The sequence below is a fragment of the Nyctibius grandis genome, chromosome 21, assembly GCF_013368605.1.
Source record: "Nyctibius grandis isolate bNycGra1 chromosome 21, bNycGra1.pri, whole genome shotgun sequence".
In the NCBI taxonomy this organism is placed as follows: Eukaryota; Metazoa; Chordata; class Aves; order Nyctibiiformes; family Nyctibiidae; genus Nyctibius; species Nyctibius grandis.
Window position 1 is genome coordinate 7,820,230 of NC_090678.1, and position 14,235 is coordinate 7,834,464.

Below are 14,235 nucleotides of genomic sequence, written 5' to 3' on the forward strand. Positions count from 1 at the left end.
TTACCTGGGGTCATCTTGCAGCTTCAGTCCTAACAAGCAATGAAAGAAGTAGCATTCTGAATGAGGATAAATAGTGGAGGGATTGGACAGAAAGCAGGTCACAGCAAGATTTAAAAACATGTAAAGCATCACAACAACTCTTGTGGTTTCATTGTAATTCTGCAATACTGACCTTACAAGAAATTTGGAACGGCATTTGCACAGAACTGATTCTTCAGCTGCCTGAACTGTAATGCCGTGAGAGATACAGGGGGGTCTCCGCTTCCGCTCCAGGAGCTTCCCTGATTGCTGCCCCTAAAAGGATGGCTTTTTTCTAGACTAGCGATAGGATTTTGTTCACCGCCTTCCTTCATGCACCTCTCCTCCAGATGACTGTCCTGAAGATCACATAAAACAAAGTTCATGGGATGTCAGACATTGCAGCCTAGGTACTATATCTGCTGCCACTGACTCTTAACTCCCATCAGCATCTCCTTTCATCAGCCAGAGGCAGACTCTTCTCTTCCCATCTTCAGTGGTCTAGGAGTTTTCTGATGGGCGATACACTATGACAGTTGAACAAACGTATTTGAAGAGTCACTTGTTTTACATGGGTTTAGGTTTGATCTTATTTATTGTCTCTCGAGTAGTTTTGATCATCTTTAGTATTGTTCCTGAGCTACTTGCTCCTGCCTTATTCACCAAAAGTTGTTTTTAAACGAGATGAACTAGGAGAGATCTGTTTTATTGGGACTGTTGCAAGTTACTTTCAAAGTTGAGCAAATGGATCAGTCTGGGAAACGACTATTCATTACTCTTAGTGTAGACCAGTCCCATGTGATGGGGAAGGGTAAGTAAAAATGATGCAAGAGAGAGGAAGACAGAAAAAGAAGGAACCCAAAAAGAGTTGAAAGAAGTGATTCTGGGATAAAGATGATGTTGTGAGTGCAGTCCTCAAACACAGCTGAATCCTGCTTTGGGAGTGTCAGCTGGCAAACTGAATGAATAAGTAATTTATTCTGTTAGGTACTTTCAGCAAAAGCTTTTTTTTTTTTTTTTTGCTTCCTTAGCCTTTTCTCTGTCAAGATACTGTTAGTAGAAGGAAGCGGTTTTTATTTTTAGCGTCTCTCAACTTGAAAAAGGAAAGTAGAATCAAACAATAGCAAACGATTGCCAGAAATACAAGAACCTGAAGACATGTTTTGTCTCCAGTAATTATTTAATCTCATAACAGAGTAGTTTAATAGCAGAGTCTTAAGCAGGAAATTTCTTGCCTTGTCTGAAAGAGTGGGCAGAATAGCAGTGCATTTTTAGCATGCCTTACGCTAGAAGAGAAAACGTATGACAGTAAATAGGGAGAAAGCAGTGATGATTTGAACTTGCTGAACCTGCAGGCATCTTGAAAAGCTCTCCTTGCAACTCTCCTGTCCCCTGCAAGGTGTATTGGATCATTAGTGAATGAGGACACTCAATGGCTACATAACAACAATGACACTGATAATCACGTTAGTCATCATCATGGACAGGAAGAGGTGCAACTCCAGCTGGAGATGACAGTCAGGATGTTTGCTCCCTTTGTTGCACCAAGGTAAGTAAAGAGGAGAGAGACAAAAAGGCAGAGGAAGATCAAAGGTCAGTAGGAAGGAAGAACAGAGTGGGCAGAAGTAGATGTGGTGTTCAAAGACAGGGTACGTGATTTGCATTGATGCTGAACAGTACAGGTAATCACAGACCAGCACACAAGACTTGAGCTACTGAGCAAAGATGAGATGTTCCTCCTGCTCATTTTGTGGCCCTTCTGTTGTCATCCTCTGCTGTGGACAGACGAAGGTAGAGCAGCATTCTGAATGTATCACTCAACACTCCTAACTCTCTCTTCTTCCATGGGCAGTTTTGATAATCTTGACCACCATGACCTAGGGTTTCTGAAGGGTTGGAACAGTCCTCCAGTAGTTTGTTGCACGCTTGCTTACTTGACATGTTCCCTGCTGAAGGACAAACAAGAACATACAGTTTGTTAAGAATAATAGTCTGTCTTGGTCGCTCCACTGAATTAATTTTTTTGTTTATTCAAGCTGAGTGTTCCATATGACACATTAATTCCCTGAAATGACTAATTCAAAAATGCAGCACCCACATAAACATACAAAGATATTTGTATGTGTGTGTGATAGACATTAATTTATGATGGTCATATAGAAAACGTAGCTTGAGTTGCAAATAATAAATTAATCTAGTGGAGCATCATATTTTGGACCTCTTTGCCTCTGAGAGGAGTATCTGTGTTAAGTTAAATCACACCCAGTGGAACCTCAGTAACCCTAATGCTTTGGAACAGTATTAGCATTTGAGTTAATGGAGATTTATTTTGCTGCAGTGTAGCAGCGGCTAGTGGAATGACATATTCTTCCCATTCACTCTTACTCCCTTGTTTCTTTCACTGAAAAGAAATAGGCATCAGATAAAACAGCATAATCTAACAACCTTAACTTGCCTACACTTAACACACAACTTCTTCCATTGAGAGTATTGTGCAGCTGGGTCATTTGAAATAGTGAGGCTCAGCTATATGTATAGCTGTGCAAGCGTCTGGCAGTACAGCCACAGCACGCCCTCTACGCGTTTGTGGAGCCCGATACGTATGTGTTCAGCTGGAGAGCTACTTCAGAACTGGCACGTGTCCTCAAATGCCGTGCTCTGCGCCTCAGCGCTTCTGTTCCTCACTTGCCCTCCGATAGCAATCCCGTGGGCGTGCTAACTAGAGACATTTTGTGTCTGACAAAATGACATTTTTCACTCTGAGAAATTTTCACTCTCTTGGACCATTATGTTGGGGTAAGGGACCATCTCAGACAGATATTCCCCAACTACTTTTTCCTTTCATCACCACCGAGTGCTGTTTCTAATTGCTTCCATAATCATCATCTCCTCCTGATTCTTGTCTGTGATTCCTGCTTTACTCCTTAATGTCATCATCCTTTTACTGCTTTTCCTACTTTCTTATGACCTGTGTCACTAGCATCAAGTGCCTTTCCTCCTCTTGGTTTTCCCGCTTCCACTCAAGATCCTTTCTCCTGAGCTGATGTTCAGGAGACTGTGCAGTACCCATGCTGCATCTGCTGGAGGCGAGAAGGAGTTTTAAGTATGCATAGACTATAGACTAACTAATCAGGCCTACAAACCATGTCTTGCCTCTGTTCTTCAACCATGATGGCTACAGTAGTTTCACTTCTGGTTTGGATTTTCTTCCAAATCCAGAGGCTGATGGAGGTCGAGAGGTACCATACAAAAGTTAGATAGGTTGATAGAAGAACTGTGAAAAGTAGAGGCTAAGCTGTGTGGGTGTCTCAGAATCTTACTGAAACAGAGAAAACTGTATAAAAATAAAATGAGTCAAGGTGTTATAACTATCCCAAGAACAAGCTACTTAGTCTTTCTAAATAATCACCCAAACGAGAAACTATATTTATTCCTCACCTGAAGTAAGTCACTCTTTTATCCCCTTGTTGTATGCCTCACGTCCAGATTTGTATTGTCACCTAAAATAAATTTTGCCTGCAGTCAGACTTAAAGCTGCTTAGAGATTTTTTTTAAATATTTTCTCGTCAAATTCTGCAAAGACGATGTCATGTATCAGGGTACTCTGAGGGCTGCGTTATAGGGAAACCAAGATCATGGAAAAGGGAGAGAATAATCGACTTTTCTTTACAATTTCAGATCTATAGGATGTATCGTAAAATATAGTTATGTGCGTGCCTTCCGCAAGCATTCTCTGGTGGTCACAAGCAAACAAGAATGTAAAATGTAAGTGGAAATGAAAGTCTTTTATTTAGAATGTTCGCTGTGCTCCGAGAAGTGAAGCCATCTTCTTCGAGCGGGGCCTCCCATGGTAATTACAGCCATGCTTTACTGAAAGCATATTTTGTGGACTCTGGGTGGGGAGCGATAGCACTTCTGAAAAGGCGAATGCTTGAAGAGCTCCCATATGTTTCTGATCGAATTTTAAGTCTAGACTTGCTTTATTTAGTTTCTTTTGCTCTGCATTTGCCTAGCTAAAGCTTTTAGGAGTTCTTTTAAAACTGGAAAAATGGGGTGTGCTGCTTAGGTTAAAAATAAATGTAAAACTTTTCCTTTTTTAAAAAGTTTTTGCATGGGGGTAAGAGTTATCCTCCGTTCAAAACCCCACTGAGCTCTTCAAAGGAGGAGTCTCTGCAGCAACATCAGGGAGTTATTAAATACATACTTAGTCCACAATTTTCATTGGTAAATTCTTTATGTCTGCTTAATGTGTGCTAGTTAGAAGAACTGATTCTTTCTGCAGACTCGTTTACTCAACCCTGGGGACCTATGATCCCCTGCCCCTTTAGCACTAACTTTTACAAACACTGTTTCCCTTTTTTTTTTAAAAAAAAACCCAAACCAAACCCCCACACAACAGACTGAGCAGCCCGTTAAAGGGACCAGGCAGCCGGACTCGGCCCCAACACTTGAAAACCCAGCTGAAATGTTGGGAGACAATAACCAAACTGGCATTACCGCAGCAGTGACATTTTTATAAGGAGCTTTCTATGAACCAGGAGCCGCCTTTCGGGGCCTGGGAACAGCCCAGCACTGCGGACGCACCCCCGGGCTGTCAGAGTCGATCCGATAACGCAGAGAAAAACGCCGTCCACGCCGACTCTAGTGCTATCATCTTCTGGCCTCAGACTAAACATTTAATTGGGCTCAGTCACATACTTGCTCACTGCCATGGCAGCCAGCACGGCGCAGGGCTCTGGGGGAGGCTGGTTTCTGTGGTTGCCCCTCGCTCCTCTGCACAGGCAGGCAGGAGCTCCCTCTGCTGCTCTCCTCTCCAGGACACTGCCCGTTCCCTCCGCATTTCTCCACGTTTGGAGGGTCTGGCAGCGCTCATTTACGTAACCCTTGCTCAGAAAGCGATCCTGCCGAAACCACGCAAGGCTTCCCTCAGACCTGCGTTTGTCAGAGGTGCCCAGAACAGAGAGGAAGGTGGGACTGCATTTGCACAGTGCTCGTTGCCAGCTCTGTTATCTCAAGGTATCCCAGGCCCCTGCACGCCTCCATCCCGGGGAGCACTTGCACCCCCAGCCACTGCTCTGGGTGTAAAGCAGAGTGAGAGGCAAGAGACCTGCGGGTTGGCCTCTCCTCCTGACTTAGGGGATGACATTCCTTTTAGGGGGGAAAAAAAAAAAGTCTGAATCCTATTACCAGGGTAAAAACTGTCACGTAATGACTTGTCACCTTGACAGGGAAATCTAGTGACAGGTAATTTCTGGGCTCGTCCTTTCCCTCACTTTGACTTGAGCTTTGGCTCGTGCCACTTGTTACTGTGTGCTGGTGGCTAACGAAGCCGAGATCTCTTCCCCAGGCTGAACCCCTGTGCTGTGCTCTGCCCGCGGACTCGGGAGCATGGCGCCTCTTCCTGTGTTACCGGCACCGGGAACCAGAGAGTGCCCAGGAGACTGTCAGCAGTGGGACTAGAGGTGAATGATGCTTTTGCAGGTCTTTTCCCAAGTGCTGCCTTTTCCCAAACATCTACCGCTCCTCTGGAAGGCACCTCTGATTTCCAGGCTCCCGCTCCCCTAGTCATGGTGCGCGGGGTTAAGGAGCTGGGAGGAAGCCCCGTGCAACTGCATTGGGAGCAAGGCAGCACCATCACAGGGGCAGAGGAGAGGGGCTGGAGCTGAGGAGAGGTCTGCCTGTTCCTCAGGTACGTCCCTGCCCGTACTTGTTGGGAAGACACACACAAGGGTGTGTATGCAGAGCATCCCAGCTACACGCGTGTGTCTGCACGGGGAGGTATCCATAGCAGGCAGGGGTGGGGGAGAGCTCGGGCTGAGGGGTCCCTGGCTGAGCAGACCTGTCTGCCGGGCAGTGCCGCAGGGAGGACAAGGCTGACACGGCTCTGCCTGGCGCGTGGGGCAAGGGCAGAGGCTGCAGCATGGCAATGCACCCCAGGCCCTTGCAATGGCAGCGGCTCCTCGTCAGAGAGGGTCCTGTGGGGGTATCAGCTTCTCCTTGAAGTGGTACCGTGAAGCGGAGAGGGAGAGCTTGCTCTCCTTGGGGTATTTTTCTGTTCAGGTCTAGGCTGGAATGAAAATTCACAGTAATGGTCAGGGTGCAATAACAGTTCTGGTTCAAGGAGGAAATGGGGCTCAGACCTGATTTTGGTTCAGGTTTGGTTTGACTGATTATATCCGGGAAATCCTCCCACTCTGCTCTCTGGTTTCTGATCCTGCTGGGATAAATAGCAATTTGATTAAATTACATTATTTTAATCCAGTGTGCTGCATTCAACCTGGTATTAAAATGCATGCTTGGGCTTGTATCTTTTAAATTTGATATGAAGACAGCTGTATGCATTTTCCCTTGTTTGTAAATTGTATACACATGAGACGATGTTTTCAGTAAGCGCTAAACAATGCAATGTGAGGCATTTCAACAAAGGAATAATTTAATGCAACCCAGCAGAAATGCAGAGCCTTAGAAGTGGTTCTTTATGAAACTACAAATTTTGGAAATGGGTCCAGAAGACCTACACTGGAGCAACACAAGAAACAATAGTTAACACAGTAACATTTTTTCTGTAACAAAAATACACCATGAAGAAATTATATTTTGCCTATTTTTTTAGCTCGTTGATTTACTTGAACGCTTCGGTTGGCATATTTTGTATTTGTTGCATGTTAGGGATTAAAATTCTCATTTCTTCACCAAAAGAGAATATTGTCGTACAAGATGCACTTTGAGCCAAGCAAGACTTTTTTTTGTCAAGTGTAAATTTGTCTCATATATTATATTCCAGTTCAAAGAAGATTAACATAGTGTTACATTCTTTTCATCTTCTGTTCAGCTTTAACGGAATGAGACACGTTTCCTTTGTCATCTTCTTCAGAGACAGGAACAGGTCCTACTTGCACAGGTGGAGGACAGCGTTAGAGAGGGCTGTAGGGTTTGTCTTGGCCATTAATGAAGTCTGCTGAAGCTGGATGGGAACTGAAGAGCCCTCGGCTCCCCACCTTGCTCACATCCCGGGTTCATGCCTCTCTCAGAGCAGCTGTACGCTCTCGTGGTGATCCGGGCTGGGTTAAGGAATAAAGGGAGAGCTGGTACTTCCTGCTAAAGAAAATGGGGAGCAAAAACATGGTGTAAGAGATGGAATAATTGCAGCAACCAAACCGAGCTGGAGGGTGCCGCTAAGCGAGCAGGCTGGCTGCGAGGAGCAGTCTGATGGATACATTTAAACAGCACACAGCAGTGCTGGGCAGCACTGAGCTAGTGCAGCCACTGGAGCCCACACAGGTAGTGTCATCTCAGACTCTGCACAGGCTTTGCTCAGCGGTGAGGTGCTTTAGCCCAAGTGGAATGGAGTATTAACAAATACTCTTTGTAACTAAGCTGATGGAGTTATCTCCATGCAGCACTGATATGAACCATGTACCCTAAATACAGGCAAAAGTATAAAGGGCAATTAGGAGCTACCAGAGAGAATCTGTCTGCAACTCACTACCTACCCCTGCACAGCCTGGACTGCAGGTAGAACGTGCTCAGGGATTGCACTGCTGCTGTCTAACTCTGGCACTGTGGTCTCTTATCCGATGACAATGCAGCCCAACTTGAAATGGAGGGGTTTGCAGGAGCCTGTGCTGAATCAGCCATTTGAAATAGGGGAATCAAGACCCTTAAGCCCTCACAAGAAATCTGGGACTCCCTTAGCAGCTACTGAAATTGATAGAGGAACACGTTAGTGGTAAATTAATGAATGCAGAAGCCAGAGCCACGGCTAGCATTTTCCTAACCGGCCATTGATGTAAAGCTTGACATTTGTGCCTCAAATTCAAGCACATTGGCGTGGCTGCAGTTGGCCCAACTGTGCAAGAAGCTGCAGGTTTTTCTGCTTCTGCCAACAGCAGATGAAGTTGCTGCAGGCTGTCTTCCAAAATCCGGCTGGCCGCTCTGAAACGTGCCTGTAAGTCCACTCTGGCTGTCCAGGCTGGGACTGACCCCTAAGAAAACAGGGATGATGATCCTCCCCTGATGGTTTCTGTGGCACAAGAAGGTAACTGTGTTTGGAGAATACCCAGGCTGTGGACCAGAAGGAAGAGCTGTCCGATGTGTGAGAGGGCTAAGGCACGGTATGCACATGGCAAGCCCATCGCTTTCTGCCTTATTGTGCATGCTCAGGGCTGCCATGCCTCAGTGTATGTGAAAATACGATTGTTGCATTCAGGTGCATGTGCATGCTCACGTAGCGACAGCAAGAGGTGCCAGGTTCATTCTTGGTGTTTGTGCTTACTGTTTCTTCTCTCTTTCTCTCCAGTCGAAGACCACCCCCTTCACCTACTCGACCCACTGTAATTCGTCCGTTAGATTCATCCCTGTTAGACTAAAAGAAGTTTCTGGCATGTCATTCATTGTTAACCAAATATGTGGAAGCAAATTGCTTGATAACTGTCACAATAACCAATGTATAGTCGCATGTATGGACATCTATAGGCAAGTAACCAATTTTACTGATATGCTCTGTCCATTCTGCATTGTTTATGAGGTCGTAAGTGTTTTGGGAAGGTCTGTGCTGCCTTGACTTTTCCTTTTGCAGTAGCTGATGTTAGCTAACTTACTGACACACGTGTTCACCTGGGCAACTGTGCTCGCAGTCCTGTATAGCCACAGGAGGGCTTGACTTTGTGTGTGTTTGTGCATGTGTTGATTTGATCCGTTTCTTTTTTCCCTTCTTATCTGAAAGGAATCTTGCTTCTATTTGTACCTTTCAGGTTTTCTGTCGTTTGGAATTACACAGTTATGCCTGTTTTCTTTTTGAATGGCTAAACTGGGCAGAGAAAAACAATGTGGTTTCTTATCAAGCTCTTCTGAAGGCCCCACACTTCCATGTCTCTCTTGCGAGCAGCTTGCTGGATGGCTGCTTCTCCTACAGTGTCTCCTTATCCGAAGTCTAGTTTTTAAGGAATGTTGTTAAACAAGAAGGGTGTGTGCGGGACAATGTGTGTTTTACCTTCTTCCCACATCTGTGACTGACGTGCAGAGTTGGTTGGGTGGTTGGTGAGGACCAGGCTGCAGTGCCCCAGCTTGCAGGGCTCAGTGTGGGGCCGTCTCACCCTGCAGCAATGATGTGAAAGGGCAGTTTGAAGAGGCAGTACTGGACAGAGCGTGGCGTGTGCCAGCTCGCTTTGTCTTCTGCTAGTGCTTGCTCACGTTAGTACTCCCACTGAACTCCTGGGAAGGCTTCGGGGTGTGTGAGTGCATGTAATACGTACAGATGTACTGCGCGGCAGGATCCAGAGAACTGAGCGTTGCTTTTGGCCATTTTGTGAAACAGAAGGAGATATTAGATATTAGGAGGGTAGATTTAGATTAGATATTAGGAAGAAATTCTTTCCTGTGAGGGTGGTGAGACACTGGCACAGGTTGCCCAGAGAAGCTGTGGCTGCCCCCTCCCTGGCAGTGTTCAAGGCCAGGCTGGATGGGGCTGTGAGCAACCTGGTCTAGTGTAAGGTGTCCCTGCCCATGGCAGGGGGGTTGGAACTAGATGGTCTTTAAGGTCCCTTCCAGCCCAAACCATTCTATGATTCTGATATAGATACAGATACAGATATATGCGCAGCTGTAAATGGGCTACTGCTCTGCTCACTGTATGAGCCAGTTCAGAGCTGTGGCCTAGATTTGCATCTGAGCTTTCCAAGGGTCTGGTTTGGATTTGAGCTATTTGCTCATGCCAGTCGTTAAAGTTCCACTATGTCCCCTACATAAAGATTTTCTCTTTGCATCCCTTGAAGTCTTGCACAGCTCGGATGAGTGTAGCTTTATCCAGCTAGGTGCTGAGAAGTGCTCAGCTGTGCATCCTGGCAATGGATTCCGTTAGCAGATGTTCACTTGCAGAGGTCCTCTCTGCCTGTTGTTTTGCACGTTATATATTAATGCATTATAAAAACCGTTTGTCTTAACTGCATTACTTCACATTAAACACTTAGGGTCAGTGTCACCCTTATAGCTTAAAACTTACTGAGCTCACAGAATTAAACTACAGATGAATTTGGCCTTGTTTCTTCAGAAAATATTAATTGCTGTTATTACAATTATGGTTAACGATCCCTAGGTAAAGCAATTGGTGGTTTCAAAGGCCCTCAGTATAATCAGTCTAATAAATTTATTTATTGAGACTGCATGTAGGGCTCTGGTGTGCTGTAGCCCCATGGTTAGGACGAATCCAATCAAAAAGAGCCACAACAAATGGGGATTTAGCCTATTAAGTATTCCCAGACTGCTGATGAGTTGTGGTCACCACTGAAGCAAATCGTGTTTCAGCTTGTGTAAGAGAGACAAGCTTGGGAAAGCACCATGATTTGTATGTTAGCTTAACTTTAATTTCCTGTCAACCTCGTACTTGTGACACGCACCTGGGGAGTTTAGAGGTCAACATCTGAAGCACAGTGAAGATGGAGTTTGTCAGAGCACCGGCATCCTGGTGATCTCAGAAGACTGCTGAAGTGGCCGGTGTTTGTTTGGAGAACAGGCCCAGATCTCCAACACCAAAGGCACAGAATCAGCTTTCAAGGGAAAAAAAAAGGTTGCAAACCCAAGTACAGTCATATGGATTTTTACTACAAAAAAAAAAAGGAAGCATATTTTGATGATTTTTCTTGTGTTCCACACAGTTTTCCACTGTGTAGCGCGCTCTGCTGTAATATGCAATGCATCTGTTAGGTGTATTTTTATAAATGGCTATAGTAGTCCATGCTGTTGCCTGCCAGCAAACCTGTACATAGTTTATCAGAACCCTCCGTTACTGACTGGCAGCTGCCTGCTGACAGAAAGCCAGGCTTAGCGCCTCAGCCACAGAAAGTCACTTTAACCCCAAATTTTGAGATTCATTCAGAGATATTGCAAGGTCATGGTCTGGGTTTATCCCACCGGATCCCAAGCACTCAACGTAGTTGTCCAAGGTCCCCTTTGTTCAGTGGAAAGAGGCAGCACCTCCAGAAGGTGACTCAGACCAGTGTGGCTGCACGGAAGACAAGGGTGATAATGCTGGTAAGTTGTGAGCCTCAATTAGATGACGTAGATCCTGGCCTAAAAACATGTTTTAAAATCCTCTGTACTTGAGACTCCTTAATTTACTTTAATGATTGTTTCTGTCAAGCATAAGGAAGTAGGTAGTACAATTCAGCACTGTCCTTAACTCTGCCCCCCAAGAAATTGTATTCCTCAGCAGTAATCCTGCACTGTAAATGAAGCTCTCGAGGGTGGGTTTACCTGAAAGAGGAGGAGGAGGCAGTGAGGCGCCTGTGTGCCCCGCTGTCAGCACCATCTGGTTCTGCGTTCGGTGTTGAGGTCGTGGGACACAGCTGCACAGCCCTCCCTTCCTCTGCATCCTCATTCAGATCACATCTAGATCTGGCCCTGTGCCCTAAATGCAACACTTTCAGGTGTGCAGGTTAATAACTGACATTGAGCACAGATCCAGAGTTTGATGATTTTACCCCTAACTTCTTGCATATCCACTTTCCAGAATAAACTACATAGAACTGTTGTTTCTAGGAAAAATGCCAAGTGCTTCCCAGGAAATTGCCACATCCAAGTGAGTAAGTACTGTCCTCCCAACCTCGGCCCATTTCCTCCTGCTGTACAGTGCCTGGAACGGGTTGGTTTGTCCTGCTTGCTCCTGGTGCTGGCGACTCGTGTCTCTCCCGTACCTTGTTCTCAGAGGAGATGGGAGCAGCCTTGGCAGCAACTCGCTCCATGCCTGAAGGACAGCAGGGTGAGCACCCTGTGGATCTGCTAGAGGGACTGGCTACCTCCAACTGGCCACTGTCCCCTCTGCAGACACCTTTAGGGTGAGCCAAGCCTGAGCTCCCATAGGCAAGAAGCGCGGGTTGCTCTCCCTTTCTTTGATTCCCTCTGGCAAAGCTCAGCAGATTGCCAGGGAGTAGTGGAGACACCCGTTAAGCAACAGCAGGATTTCTGATCTTATGTGAGGTGCATAATTAGCTGGGTGATGTATGTGGCTAAGTTTCAGGAGGGTGCTCATCTAGTATTGCATTTAGGCTAAGCCTGGGTCTCTGCCTAGAGAACACGTTCCTCCTCACCTCGTCATGGCTGACCAACAGCTGAAGAGCTTGCGCGTGCCGTAAATAGCTCTCTGCCTTTAATCTCAAGGGATCTTGCGTTAGGATTAAAAAGATTGTATGTTCAATGAAAAGGCTTATGTACATAGTTAATGTGTGTTTATTTTATTGCTGATCTTGTTGCACTTTCTGAGTAAGCCTCATAAAAGTAGATTATTTATTATATTAAAGGAGATAACATTATAGGTTATGGCACTTCGTGTTAAAGCATAACATAAAATATTATACTCTCTATCGCAGACAGCTACACTAAATAACATGTATACAGCATATTGAGATTACTGGCTAGTTCTGTCTCTCTGTCTTGCAATAGTCCAAACCTCCTGAATTCAAAGCAGACCCGTTTTGCACCTGTGACAGCGGGGAGTCATCCAGCTTCTTGGTGTGCGTACGGCACAGCTCCTCCCGCCCTGGCACTGAACCTCCTCCCCAGGCTCTAGCAGAACAGCTCCCTTGTGTAAATGAATGTTACTCTGCCTGTCTTTCCTCTTGCTTTGTCTGCAGGCGAGCTGATACCGATGGCTCCTCCCGTCCAGACAGTCCTCCACTCTTGCTTGATATATGATTTGTCCCGTCTTGCCGGCCGTTTGCTTTACTGCCTGTCTCTTTACTTTTCCAGGATGGTGTAAACGGTGACTTCTTTTTGTAAGAAGCAAACGCTTTTTTTCTTTCTGAATTTTGCTTTGTATGTTAATGCCCTACTTCATATGAGCCAAAACATCTGCCTTTGGTTTCATCATCTGTAAATGGTTCCTGGTGTTGACCTTTGAGCACAGCAAGTCGATTCCCGAAACCATGGTCATTGCTGAGCATCACGTACACCTGCTGTAAAAATGTTATGCTGCATTTCTGAACCTGAAATAAACTGTAACTCCTGATGGGCTTTTATTATTACTTTCTGGATGTGCATGAGTGGTCATCTGTCTCTCGCAGCATCATCTCAGTATGCCGCACTCCACCTCTGTTGGGACTGCAACGAGGATTTATCGGAGATGCGTGTTGCAGTGAGGTCACTGGAGATGTCATTAAAAGGGGCGAAGGGAGAGAAGTAGCCCATGGGAAGCATTCAGCCTGCTGCCCTGCTAGGGGCTTGGGGTGCTGCAGAGATGGTTTGCTGGGAAATGGAGGAATGTTTTTCAAGCCGTACCTGGTATTCATTTCATTGCCGGAGAAAGCGTGTTTTAGGGGAGATTCAGAGCTGAGCAGAAGGCCAGACCCAGTCCTCCAGAGCAGAAGCTGGAGTAAAACTGTGCATGTGTATGCGTTGGGTCTGGAAGGGATTTCCCCCTAAAGCGGTTGTGTACAAATGTGCAGATGCTGCGATTACTCAATTCCTCCTTCAGATCAGTATGAGCCAAGTACGTGGAATCGGTGCTTGGAGGAGATGGTCTGTGTGGCACAAGCAGCCCAACAGCTTCCTACGCTTCTCACTGAGCGCAACAGTCACTACGTTGGTCATTAGACAGGCTTTGGGAAAGGCAGGAGCAAAAGGTGGGATGAGCAAAGCAGCAACGTCCCCGTTGCATTCGCTTGCTGTAATGTTTGGAGACTTTTTTTTTTTTAAATAGACTTTAATGCCTATGCCTGAGGCAGCCTGTGCACTCCCGCTCCGTGAACAGCAGTGTCACATGTGGCTGGAGTACGTTACGTACCCCTGTACGAGTTCGGTTCCCGGCATGTTGGTCGGTGACACATCAGTGCTCCGTGCTGGGTAACAGGAGGAGCATCTGCTCTTCTCTAACCACTGCACTGGGCCATCAGGTGCCAAGGGTCTCTCCTGCCAGGGCTGGCAGTGGATTCATTGCACTGCCATCACCCACGTTTTTAACCGTTCCCAGCAATGTCCCCTCCAGAAACCCCAGTCCAGCCCATAGGCCACCTTGTTTGATCATTCCTGATTTCATCAGAAACTCACTTTAAAAAGGTCTACTCCAAGAACAGTGTTTGAAGCAGATGGTGGTGCAGATTTTAAGGTGGGCTGGGGAAAAGCTCTTCCAGAGGATATTATTTGCTGGAAGAAAATTAGAAAGCCTGTGACCAGCGACCTCCACACTTGTGACGGGATTGTCCTAGTTCTCTGGTGCCAGCGGTGAGG

At 46.1% G+C, this 14,235-nt stretch overlaps 1 protein-coding gene across 3 annotated transcripts in view; it reads left to right on the top strand.

Annotated features, from left to right (window-relative positions):
• Window positions 1-14,235, top strand: part of DNM3 (dynamin 3) — a 183,257-nt gene that overhangs the window by 168,697 nt on the left and 325 nt on the right. For 2 of the 3 annotated variants that reach the window (XM_068416884.1, XM_068416885.1), the window contains one exon: window positions 8,318-8,701. The exons of the other annotated variant lie outside the window; for it this stretch is intronic. In XM_068416884.1, coding sequence (XP_068272985.1) covers window positions 8,318-8,387 — 70 coding nt within the window. In that variant the 3' untranslated portion in view covers window positions 8,388-8,701. Of the gene's footprint in view, window positions 1-8,317; window positions 8,702-14,235 lie in introns of those variants that run through there. 3 annotated transcript variants of the gene reach the window in all.